Here is a 12,997-nt window from a genome sequence, read left to right as displayed (position 1 = left end):
TTGACAATTATGGATAAAGCTACTATAAACATCCATGTGCAGGTTTTTGTGTAGATATAAGCAGTAAGCTCATGTGGGCAGATCATATGATAAAAGTATGTTTAGTTTTGTAAGAAACTACAGACTTCCTTCCAAAGTGGCTCTATTTCATATTCTCTGAGGCAGTGATGAATGTGAGCTCACCAACATTTGGGATTGTCAGTGTTTTGGATTTTGGCCATTCTAACAGATGTGTAGCACGACCTCATTTTACTTTGTAATTCTCTAATGGCATGTGATGTTGAGCATATTTTCACACGCTGGTTTGCCAACTGTATACCTTCTTTGGTGAAATGTCTGTTTCGGTCTTCTTGCCCAATTTTTAATCAGGTTGTTTGTTTTCTTATTGTTGAGTTTTAAGAGTTCTTTGTATATTTTGAGTAAGAGTGCTTTATCAGATGTGTCTTTTCCAAATATTTTCTCCCAGTCTGTGGCTTGTTTTCTCATTCTCTTGATTTGCCTCATTTTTTTAAAGAAAGAAAATAAGCCCAGGCAGGGAAAGTTACTAAGAAACTCAGAAAAAGCTAGGTGTGGAACCACAAAGAGAAAGCAGGGTCTTCTCCAATAATCCCAAATCACTGAGAAATTTCAGGCACAGATTTTAACGTTTTCAATATAAAGAGCTAACCATTTACAAAACTGCTCCCTTTTTCACACCATTCAACAAAATGCTGCCCAAGTGAACAGGGCCCTGTAACACTGTATAGAAATTCGGTTCTTTCTAGAATGAGTTCAAGAAGCACTGCATCCTTTAAGAATCGAGCTTCTAAATAAAGAGAAAAGGATGTAGTGGTAACGCAAGCAGCCAGGGTGCTTTGGGGAGGGATTTCTAAGGGTTATAAAACACACCATGGGTATATGCAGAGAAGGGCAAGCACTAGAAAAAGATGAGAAGAGAGGGCTCCCCTTTGGAGCTGCCTCTCACTTAGGCTAACAGAAACTGACAGGAAAAGAGATCTTTAAAAACAAGACCACACCCACACAAACACCCACACCCACACACGCCTCATTTGTGCCAGAAGTAAGACTGTTAGTGTGTTTTCCAAGAAATCTTACTGCCCAGATCACAGCAAAATTACCTGGGTACTAATACTGGAGCTGCACCCAGCATGCATAGTGGCATGTTAATAATTCTAACAAATGCCAGAACTCTATGAAGGAAAGAACTATACCAATATGATGTCAATGACATCATTTCAAATAAAATTACACACTTATACAAATTTGGTTTTATTTGTTTCCCACCCCATGACCCAGTCATTTCACATTAAGACTGAAAAACCAAGGCAAGAAAACCAGGATTAAAAAGTGAAGAAATTTTTGTATTATATTCAAGTATTTGTCTTTTCTGATTATATGAGAGAAAACGAGTATTAGGAAATCAAACTTCAAAAGAGAAACTCAAAATGCTTCCAAAGGGAATCAGAAAACTTCAGCCAAAACCAGCGATCCAGTGTGTCTGTTCCCCTGGTGTTTAAATCCCAGGTCTCAGCCTTCCTACCCCCTCTCCGAAGGGGACCAGACGTGCACTCGAGACGGTGGACACCCAGGGCCTCCCCGCCTCTGCCAGGCACTGCAGCCAACAGAACATTTGCTTGGTTTTCTTCTTCTAAGGAGTTTTAAGCTAAAGTTTCTCTTCTCACACACTGTCATATAAAATGAGGATTTCTGCTTCATCTCCTCCCAGCCATCACACCAAAAATAAATAAATAAATAAATAAAAATTTGAAAAGGTTAAATAAAACTGGCTTTTAAAACCCAGGTAAAGCAAAGTTAAGACTGAATTAGCCCTGAAAGGACTGGAAGATTTTAAAATGGGGAAAAAGAAACACACAAAAAAGTGCTTCCCCAAAACACTGAAACCCACAGGCACAGTGACAACTTCCTAAACTGAACTGCCCAGGCTTTGGCAGGAGTGTCACATTTCCCAAAGCCAACTTCTGGAAATCTTAATGTGGATTCAGAAAAATTCCTGACAAAATGAGCCAATGGCCGGGAAGTGGGTATTGAGCAAGGGAAATGAGTGATTCAATTTGCAAACATATCAACAGAAAAGAAGGCGACACCCTGAGGAGAAAGGGTCAAGAAAAGCTCATGCCCCATCATGAACCCTCCTAGCTGCTGAATTTCGCATGTTCTGATTCTTACTTTAAAAAAAACGGAAACTTACTAAAGATAGTAACAAGGAGCAAAGGTGTGAGTGTGTGTGTGTAACTAGGAGGCCCGGGCAGGGGGAGAGTGGGGAGGAGGGAGGGAGGAAGAAATCAACATGGCCTACTACAAAGCAACTAAAATCCACAGAAAAAGATGCATCTGGCCTCTCTCTGGAGGCTGAGAAATAGCTAAGTGTCCCTTTCAAAGCCTGCTCAAGTCACAGGTGTCACCAACTCAATCCCTAGAGAGTTGGTTTTTGCTATCCCACCAGCTGGTTTTTGCTACACGCCTTTCACACTTGCCAGCAACAGCCTGTATCTTGAAAAACTTTGCCTTTTTATTACCTCCCCCAGTTGCCTAAATAAAGTAGCTCTCTACTTTAAGAAACCTGCAATGACTTCGTTCATCATCACCTCTGGCGCCAGAAATGGGAACCGCTTGGTAAGTAGCGTTTGTAGGTGTAATTGATGCTTCCGCAGGCTTCTACAGCTCTTTGGCCCTGGAGGCTCTTAAACGGTCCCCCGTCTCCACCCACTCCATCTACGCAGTAGCACTGGCTCTACAAAGGCAGCAAGACAATTTCTAGCTGATAATTTAGAATGGAACCTGCTTCTTGATGATATCAGGTTTAAAAGAGGAAAAAAAGAGAAACAGAAGATAATCTTATTCTACTGGGTTGGTGACGGGAAAACACCAACAAAAAAACCCTTTCAGTCGCTCTGGATCCTGCACAGCTGAGTTCACAGCTGAGTTCGGAAGTCTGATTGCTCTGCCCAGTCCATGTCCTGACTGTCCAGTCACAGGAAGAACAGGTTCTCACACAGCTGGATGGCTGGCTCATGATGCAAGATTTGTCCTGACAGGAAAGCTAGCTTGTGGGCATATTTGCAAGGAGCTGGAACTCTGATGGTACCAGGCCAATTCCAGTACATGTGGCACAGTTTGAAAGTCAACCTGAAGGCCAAGAAGAAAACACGATCCTTTTTACTCTCCACCCTCAATTTGGAACACGATTATGTACTTATGGGTGCATAACACTCAGCACACTTGCCGGCAAACTTGAGGGGCTGAGGAATACATAATTACATGATGCAACTTTTTAGAATCATTATTTTTAAGTGGAATTGCTTCTACTCCCACTATTTGTAAGTCAAGAGGCCACGGGTAAATTCCCTCACTTTTTAGGTGCTCCTGTTTTGTATTAAAACAAGGAAAACAACAAGGAGAACTTTTTTTGCCTCAAGAAAAGGCTGCAGAAGGTTAAGTACCTCAGCAGAGTTATATAATCTAAGCTCAAGAGCAACAGGGCTCAAACCTGGCTGTAGGTCATAATCCTTGGGAGCATTTTAAAAAACACAAATGCCTCAGAATACTTAGGGGTGAGGCTTGAGTGTTAGTATTTTTTTGAAAGCTCTTCAGGTAATTTTAATGTACAGCAGGGATTATCAATTACTCCTCAAAAAGATACCATTATTATGAAAGTCATGAAGAAACTCAAGAAGTAAGCACTCCTGGGGGTGGGCAGTATTTGCCTTTTCTGACTGTATAAGAGAAAGTGAGTATTATAGGAAATCCAATTTCAAAAGAGAAATTCAAAATGCTTCCAAAGCGAATCAGAAAACTGTTAAGCCAAAACCAGTGATCCAATTTGATTCAGTGGTTTTTAAATTCCAGGTTTTAGACTTAGCTCACTGTAGAATTATTGATGAGACGGAGTAAGTTACCGGTCAGCTCACCTCTGCATATGATCCGGGCTCAGGTTTGCAGTGTTGAGAATGCAAACATAATGGGTAGGAATGCCACAACCCTGTCGTACATGATGGGCAAGAAGGTAGAAGTCCACCCTAGTGAGGAAAAAGTACAAAGCAATGGTATGGTTGGGTTTGGCCAAACAGAGCTGGAAAAGATCTTGGAGATCATTTTAGCTCCTTCACCTAAGGCTCAGAGAGGTCAAATGACTGGATCAAGGACATACCAGGACCAAATCAGGATTAGAACTCAGATCTCCTGACTCAACAGGCTATTTAAGAAGCAAACACATCTGTATGCAGGTCAAACACTCATCTTCTTAGAAAAAAAATGTATGTTCAATATTTTATACTTATGAGATAAAAGCTTCACTATTGGTCTGTGTGTTTTTAAAATAGTTTTTAAAGTTTTATTTTTTAACAGTAAGCTCTCTGAGGATTCCATGCCGCATCTCTCCAGGCAACCTCCCCAGCCCAATACCCAGGGAACAGATAACTTCTTCTACCTGTTCAGGCTGAAATACGTCCCGCCCACTTACCACTCACAGCTTGTTATTGTGTGATCTACCACAGTCCCAGGGCAGGGAGTCACAAAGTGGTCGGCAGCAGCCAGGTACAGATTGGTGCTGATTTTCTTCTGAACTACAAATACCACCATTTTGGGCTGATAATTCTCAAAAGCTTCAAAACACTTCTGTAGCTGAGGAATCTCATAGTTGGCAACTGTCTTTAGTTGGCCATCAGACACTCCATCACGGTATACCACAATCTTTTCTGGGAGACAGTGGTTCACCTGAAACGACACCGTACCGAGGTGAACTGTGCAGCCCTGGGGCAGCGGGAGGCTCACTCAACGAACAACCTGGAGACACAGCAGTAGGTCCCTTTGACAGCTGGGCCCAGAGCCATCATGTCAGAAGGTCAAGGAGAAGCAGCTTCCAGTCATCTCTAGGCTTCCTCAGGGCAGTAAAACAAGTCTGGTACAGCGAAGGTGTTATAAAATATGAGACCAAATAAGCAAGCTATGAGTCACATGCAGCTTATACTGGATCCGTGTGAGCAAAGTTAAAAGGAAGGAAAATTATGGGCTGAATCAGTCTTCCTTCTACTTGGATTTAACACTAATTACTGTCTAGGGAAAGAACAAGGTGAACTGTTTAAGAAATTCTAACATATGACCGCACATCCCACAGATCCGCTACCCTCCCATTTTTGTGTATCAGCAACATCCAGAATTGCTAACAAATGCAAGGGTCCTTCACTAAATATTATCCCACCATCAGGTATAGGGTGAAACAGTCTTACTATAAGTAAATAGCAGTCATGGTAAACTGTCCATGCGTCCAAATTAAATGGCAGCTTGAATCAGTCTCAAGAATAATTTTTTCCCCATTTAGAGAATATAATTATGTTCTAGTTGTATCTGACTTCAATAGTTCAAAGAAATAAGCTGTTTCATTTTAAAGTAGAAGCTTCCTTAAAAGTGCTTTGGTTTAATTCAGCTAGTAAGGGACAGTCTGACTCTGAGTGAGGTTCAATCTAGGTTTTTATTCACAATTCCCCTTAAATCCCTAAATTATCACCGAATTTCATAGACATACACTATACATTCTTATAGGTACTCAGCATGAAAACTTGCTTCATTTCAAAGAACCCATTTTTAAAAATAAGTAATCACCTAGAATCTTTCTGGAGTTTAAGCTTGAAAGTCAAGTATTTTATAAATGTCCCTTTTTCTGAGACACCTTCAGGACTATAGTTACAAACATGTAATTCATCCTCACTTTCCAACACTGGAATTGTTGTTCCCATTTGTAGTACTTCTTTGTTTTTACGTTGTTTTTGGCTGTCTAGCAGCCGTCCCGCCTTTTTTGGTAAAAGCATTTTAGTGTCCTCCTGCCTCCAACAGGGTACAGTCTGGTGGATTATTATTAACTGAGATGCCTCCCCCTCACCCAGGTTTTATCTGCCTTAAACCTCTGACACGTGGGGCCGGTTGACCTTCGTTATTTGGGGTGACACTGGAGGATGTTCAGCAGCATACCTGGCCTCTCCCCACTAGATGCCAGTAGCAATCTCTGGTTATAACCAAAAGTGTCTTTGGGCTGCCCCCTAGGAAGACAAAACTGCCCCCAGCTGAGGACCACCGCACTAACCCAAGGACACAGAGATGATTCAAGCCACGTCAGTAGAACATGCCTCCCTCACTCTGACTCTGCAGCAGAGAATGAGAAGCTCCCTGCTCCTGGAACTCCAGGAACTACTGTGGCTCCTGTCCATCTCCCAGATTGATGCTCACTTTCTCGCCAGTCCCTGGAGATTCTCCATCATCTTACCAATTAATCCCCATTTTGCCAAAGTTAGCACATTTCTTTGACTTCCCAAAGACCCCCAACTTACATGCTGGGTTAGAGGGTGGGTAACAAAAGCACCTAGATCTGGAAGAAAGCCTGGTTTCACAGATGAATAGAGAGAGAACTGTACTGGATCCGGGGTCAGGAGACCTGGGACTGAGTCTGAATGTGCTGCTCCTCAGCTATGATCTTTAAGGTTCAGTTTCCTCGGCTGAAAAGTGGAGGTAAACCACCTTACCTTCTTCTCAAGGTTAAGAGGGATAAAGTGAGTGTCTGTATGTATGGGTTTTTTTTAAAAACTATACACAAAAGTTGAGAACGAGCTAGATCAAGGAAATACGGATATTCTGAAGCACAGGGAAGGGATCTGACAACATCAATGGAGTGAAAAAAAGAATCAAATTTGTCTGAAGTATTCACTGATACTGCCTCTTTTACTGCTAACCAACCACTGAGTGAGACACTATGCCTGGCCCTATGTAAGCTTCCAGCAGGAGTGAAAGGCATGATTCCTGTCATGAAGGAGCTTTAGACTCTAAGAACAACAGGCAACAAGGGTGACTTCTCTAGGTCACCTGGCCCATCCTCTCATTTCACAGATGATAAGACTATGATCTGGGAAGGGGTCAAAATAAGAGACAAGTCACAAAATTGAAACATAAACGTTGAAGGTACATTATTAAATCACTTCGGTACTCGGGCAGATACACGAAGCAGTGAATGAGAACCTTGAAGGCAGGACTGTGCTTGCTGGCTTGGTGTCCCCAGCACTGACCACAACAGCGAGGGCCCAGCAGAAAATGAGTATTTGCTGAAAGTTCGAGGTGGGCTTTTTGGTATGATTTCATTCATTCACTGAACAAACTCTTAATGCCCACTAGATATAAGCCATTGTGCTAGTCTCAGAAAATTTTACAATTATTTTGATACCTTCTAAGTATTAATGGAACTCAAAATAAAACCAGGGAAACAAATACAGACCAAAATGTTCTCAATACATTATAAATAACATTTAAAGGTATAAGCAAAATGCTATGAGAACAGAGAAGAATAAGACATGTGTTCTCTGAAGGAAGTGAGTATCATGCCTCAGCAAAAGAATCAGCAGACAATTCAGTCAGAAAAGAAAGGTCAAGGGTTCCAGGGAGAGCGCGAGCAAGGTCTGGATTGTGATTGGACAGGACAGGTGAGCAACTGGAGGCCCACCTGTGTGAGGATGGAAGTAACTCAAGTGTCCATCAACAGATGAGTGGATAAGTGAAATGTGGTATATACGTACAACAGAATGTTACTCAGCCTTAAAAAGGGAGGAAATTCTGCAACATACTACAACATGGATGAACTTCGAAGGCATCATGCTAAGTGAAATGAGCCAATCGCAGCAAAAACAAGCACAGTGTGACTCCACTTACATGAAGTACTCAGAGTAGCCAAACTCAGAGACAGAAAGTAGAATGGTGGTGGCCAGAGGCTAAGAGGAGGGGAGCACGGGGAGTGGCTGTTGAAGAGGTTCGGAGTTGTAGTTTTACAAGATGAAACGAGTTACGGAGACGGACGGCGGTGATGCCTGCACATTATGAATGTATTTAATACCGCTGAAATGTTACACTTAAAAATGGTTAAGATGGTAAATTTTATGTTACGTGTATTTTACTCCATTAAAAAAATTTGGGGAAAAAAAAAAAAAAAGGAAGAAAAGGGGCCAGGCAAGCTATTGGCAATGGCACATGAGAAAGGGCAGGCTGAAGTCTGAAAGTTTTCCCAAAATAATTCCTTGCTCGAGATAACTCTCCACTCCAATATCCTCCCAATTCTGCTGAGAAAAGGGAAGTGAAGGTGGACGTGAAAAGCACAAAGACCCTATACTCTCACACATTCTAAAGCCAGCTGCCTGCAACTTTTGATTCCAAAGGCAATACCTTGGCCCACTTCCTTCTGGCTCCAGGGTCAAACACTAGTCAGACCAGTCTAGCAATGTGCAGTTGCAGCCACACCAGGGCCACACCAGCAGCCACAGGGGCTGAGTTCAATCTTCTTAAAGCTCAGGCCAAATGACAGATGAACTCAACATCAAGTGATTACTAACCATGCAAGATACAGCTAAGGCAAGCGTCAAGAATGTAGTGTGGTTTTTTCACATGCACAGGAAAGGCAACAATGGCACTCAGGCTCACACGTTAGCTTTTAGTAGCCTGTGAGACACCCAAGTAGAAGGGCCACGCAGAAAACTGGAGATATGGTCTAGGAACTCGGATGAATGGTATGCGCTGGAGCAGTGGTTCCCAACATGTGCTCTGGGCTCCAACCCTTCTCTACCCAGGAGTCCCTGAGATATTTTAGGGAATTCACAAAGTCAAAACTATTTTCATGGTACTGCTACTACACTACCTGCCATTTTCACTCTAATTCTCTCACAAATATCCCGCAGAATTTTCCAGAGAGTAAATGATGTGTGTGACATTGCAATAAATTAAATGTAGAATATTTACTTGCCTTTTATTACCCCAACCATTAAAGCCATTCACCAAAATGCAAAACATCATCAAACATTTTGATAGTTATCTTTAATTTAAAATGTTATTTATCTTATTAACATGTACTGAGTTACCAAGTAAATTTTAAAGACATTTAAATTGTTCTCAGTTTTAACTTCTGACATGTGTTAGCTAAGACTCTCAGTATGATGCTGAACAGGAGTGATGAGAGAAGAAATAGTTGTTCTTGATCTTAGGGTAAAAATGTCTAGCTTCTCACAGTTAAGTATAAGGTTAGCTGCAGGATTTTTGTCAATGTTCAGTATTAAGGTTATGAAGTCGTCCCTATACTGCTAGTTTGCTGGGAGTTTTTGATGGGAGTTGACTTTCATCAAATGCTTCTTCTGCACCTATTAATGTGATAGGATTTTTCTTCTTTAGCTTACTGATGTGCTAGACCACATTAACTGATTTTCAAATGCTGAGCCAGTCTTGCACAACTTAGTTGTTGAATTCTTTTTGAGGGTTGCTGTAACAACCACAAAGTGGGTTGTTTAAAACAGTAATTTATTCTCTCATAGTTCTGGAAGGTAGAAGTTCAAAATCAATATATCAGCAGGGCCATGCTTCCTCCAAAGGCTCTGGGCACATACCTAGAGGGAAGCTTAATTCAAAAAGACACCTGCACCCCAATGTTCACAGCAGCACTATTTACAACAGCCAAGACATGGAGACAACCTAAATGTCCACCAACAGATGTCTGGATAAAGAAGACGTGGTATATTTATACAATGGAATACTACTCAGCCACAAAAAAGAATGAAATAATGCTATTTGCAGCAACATGGATGGACCTAGAGATTGTCATTCTAAGTGAAGTAAGCCAGAAAGAGAAAGAAAAATACCATATGATATCACTTATATGTAGAATTAAAAAAAAAAGCCAAATGAATTTATTTACAAAACAGAAACAGACTCACAGACACAAGAAAACAAACTTATGGTTACGGGGGAGGGGGAAGCGGGTAGGAAGGGATAAATTGGGAGTTTGAGATTTGCAGATACTAATATATATAAAATAGATAAACAAGTTCATATTGTATAGCACAGGGAACTATATTCAATATCTTGTAGTAACTTATGGTGAAAAAGAATATGCAAATGAATATATGTATGCTCATGTGTGACTGAAGCATTATGCTGTACACTGGAAATTGACACAACATTGTAAACTGACTATACGTCAATAAAAAAATATATAAAACGAATTACATCTTTATACATCATCCACTTAGATTTATCCTTACTGCTTTATGCAGCTGTCTCTTAAGACATGGAGTAAAAGTTACAAAAAACGTACTTTTGCTCTCTTCTATATTTATCTATATAGTTACCTTTTCCAGTGGTACTGTCTAGTGTCATTACCTGAAGGATTCCTTTAAGTATTTCTTGTAGGACAGGTCTGCTAGTGACAGATTCTCCCAGTTTTTGTTCATCTGAGAATGTCTTTCTCCATTTTTTAAAAAAAAATTTATATAAATAAAATTTACCATTTTAAAGTATGTAATTCAGTGGTTTTAGCTTATTCACAAATTTATATACCTATCAACACTACCTAATTCCATAATATTTTCATCACCCCCAAAAGAACCCTGTACCCATTAGCATACTCCTCATTCCTGCCAGCATCCTCATTCTCTGGAAACTAGTATCTCTTTTCTGTCTCTACAAATTTGCCTATTCTGGACATTTCATAGATATGGAAGAATATAATACGTGGCTTTTTATGTCTTCTTTCACTGAGTATAATATTACAAGATTTCTCCATTTCTGAACAGTAGTTTGTATATATATATATATATATATATATATATACACATACACACACACACATATAATTCTTATCAACCTTCTTCCATCATTTGGAATATGTCATTCCATTGCCTTCTGGTCTCCATAATTTCTAATGAGAAGTCAGCTCTTAATCTCATTAAAGATGCCTTGAACATGAGTGGCTTTCTCTTGGTGCTTTCAAGATGCCGTCTTCATCTTTGTCTTGTAGCAGTTTTACTGTGGTGTATCTATGTGTGGGTATAAGTTTTTCCTATTTAGTATTCATTGGACTTCTTGGATGAATTGATTACTCTTATCCATCAATTAAGAATTTTTTTTACTATTATTTTTTTCCAATGTTCTTTCTTTCCTATTCTCTCTCATCACTCCCCTTCTGGGAATCACATTATGTATATACTGGTATGGCTAATGGTGTCTCACAGATCTCTGAGTCTCTATTAATTTTTCTTCTTTTTTTTTTTTTTTTCTTCTTTCTTTTCCTCAAGATTCCATTGACCTAATCTTCAAATCTGCCAGTCATTTCTTCTGCCTAATCAAATCTGATGTTAAGTCCCTTCATTTATTACATTTTACAATTCTCAAATTTCAGGATGGTTCTTCACATACCACATAATTCACCAATTTAAAGTATAAAATTCAATGGCTTGTAGTACATTCACAGATACATACAACCATCACCACAATCAATTTTTTTTAAAATGGAGGTACTGGGGATTGAACCCACAACCTCATGCATGCTAAGCATGCACTCTACCACTGAGCTATACCCACTGCCCCCTCACAATCAATTTTACAACATTTTCATCATCTCAGCAAGAAACCCCATACTCTTAAGCTATCACCACCTACCCATCTCCTATTCTCTCCCCACCTTAGCCCTAAGCAACCACTAATCTATTTTCTGTTTCCATCAATTCCCCCATTCTGAACACTTCATAGGAATGGAATCATATGTGGTCTTTTGTGACTGGCTTCTTTCACTTAGCATAACATTTTGCTTGTTATTTATTTTATTTGCCTTCCTTGTTCTACATTCTTTTCTTCCTTTTTAAAATTTTTTTTAAATTTTATTTTCTCTCATCCTGATAGTTACATATTCTTTCATTATTCTTTCCGTGGCTACCCTAGAAATTACACCACAGCTTTTTAGGGTATTAAAGTGTAATATAAATTAGTACTTTTACCTTTTCCTCAAAATTCAAGGAACTAAAAGCATTGGAATTTCATTTACTTCTTCCAGATATATATATGCTATCGTCATAAAATTTATATACACATATACAAATATATACCCACTCAAAACATTATTTTAGATGGTATGCATTCATTTTAATTTATCCCCATTTTTGCCTCTTTTATTCGTATATATATTCCTGTAACCATTTCTAAGTTTCTTTCTGGGGTAATTTTCCTTCTAGATGAAAAATGGTCTGTAGTATTTTCCTTTAGCACAGATATGCTGGTAACAGAGTCTCAATTTTTTATTTGCCAAGGAGTGTCCTTTTCCATCTATTAAAGTTATTTTTAGTGGATACTGGATTCCACGTTGGTAGCTATTTTCTTTCAGCCATTTGTAGCTATTATTTTATTATCTTGTGGTTTAGACTGTTTCTTTTGTTTACTATTAGTCCATTTGTTGCTCCTTTGAAGGTAACCTCTCTTTCATTTTCCTATGACTCATCTTAATATGTATATATATTTGTCCTTACTTTCAACAGTTTTATTATAATGTGCCTAAGTGTACTTTTCTTTTTACATTTTGCTTGGAATTTGTTGGATTTCTTGTATCTGTGACTTGATGTCTTTTTTTTTTAACTTTTATTGAGTTATAGTCATTTTACAATGTTGTGTCAAATTCCAGTGTAGAGCACAATTTTTCAGTTATACATGAACTGTGACTTGATGTCTTTTATCACTTTTAGAATGTCTTTTCTGCCCCCTACCCTCTCTGGGCCACCTATTATGTGTATATTTTAACTCCATAACTCTCATGTCTGTTGCCGAGGCGGGGAGAGGGCCCACTAGTTCTGTACCTGTGTAATCCGACCCCACGTGAATGGCAGTGGACTGAGGAGGAGGCACTTGCTAGACCAGCATCCCTGGCAGCAACCTAGACCAGCACAGTGGCTAAACGTAACGCCCTATTTAAACATAGAAAAATTTGGGTAATGGTAGCTGAGGATGAGGAAATGAATAAATGGCTGTGCAATGAGGAAAATCCAATGTTACACTGGTGCCTCAAAAGCAGCTCAGAGCAAGAGATGATGTTGTCTGTTGGCTCAAGTATACCAGGTGCCTGACGTGGCGAAGCCACGCTGCTGAGACTAGTCCTGCTTTTAGAACCTGACAGTGTTGAACGGAAGCCTGCAAACCT

General features: G+C 39.7%; 1 protein-coding gene across 1 annotated transcript in view; it reads right to left on the bottom strand.

Annotated features, from left to right (window-relative positions):
• Positions 1–1,253: 1,253 nt before the first annotated feature.
• PIWIL2 (piwi like RNA-mediated gene silencing 2) overlaps positions 1,254–12,997 on the bottom strand; it is a 54,572-nt gene continuing 42,828 nt past the window's right edge. The window contains exons 21-23 of the mRNA XM_010996080.3: positions 4,481–4,734; positions 3,930–4,037; positions 1,254–3,147 (exon numbers count right to left, since the gene is read on the bottom strand). Of these exons, the coding sequence (XP_010994382.1) occupies positions 2,991–3,147; positions 3,930–4,037; positions 4,481–4,734 (519 nt within the window). The 3' untranslated portion in view covers positions 1,254–2,990. The remainder of the gene's footprint in view (positions 3,148–3,929; positions 4,038–4,480; positions 4,735–12,997) is intronic.

This window comes from Camelus dromedarius, chromosome 36 (genome assembly GCF_036321535.1).
Source record: "Camelus dromedarius isolate mCamDro1 chromosome 36, mCamDro1.pat, whole genome shotgun sequence".
In the NCBI taxonomy this organism is placed as follows: Eukaryota; Metazoa; Chordata; class Mammalia; order Artiodactyla; family Camelidae; genus Camelus; species Camelus dromedarius.
The sequence above is the reverse complement of the archived record's forward strand: the minus strand, read 5'-3'. Positions and strand labels throughout refer to the sequence as shown.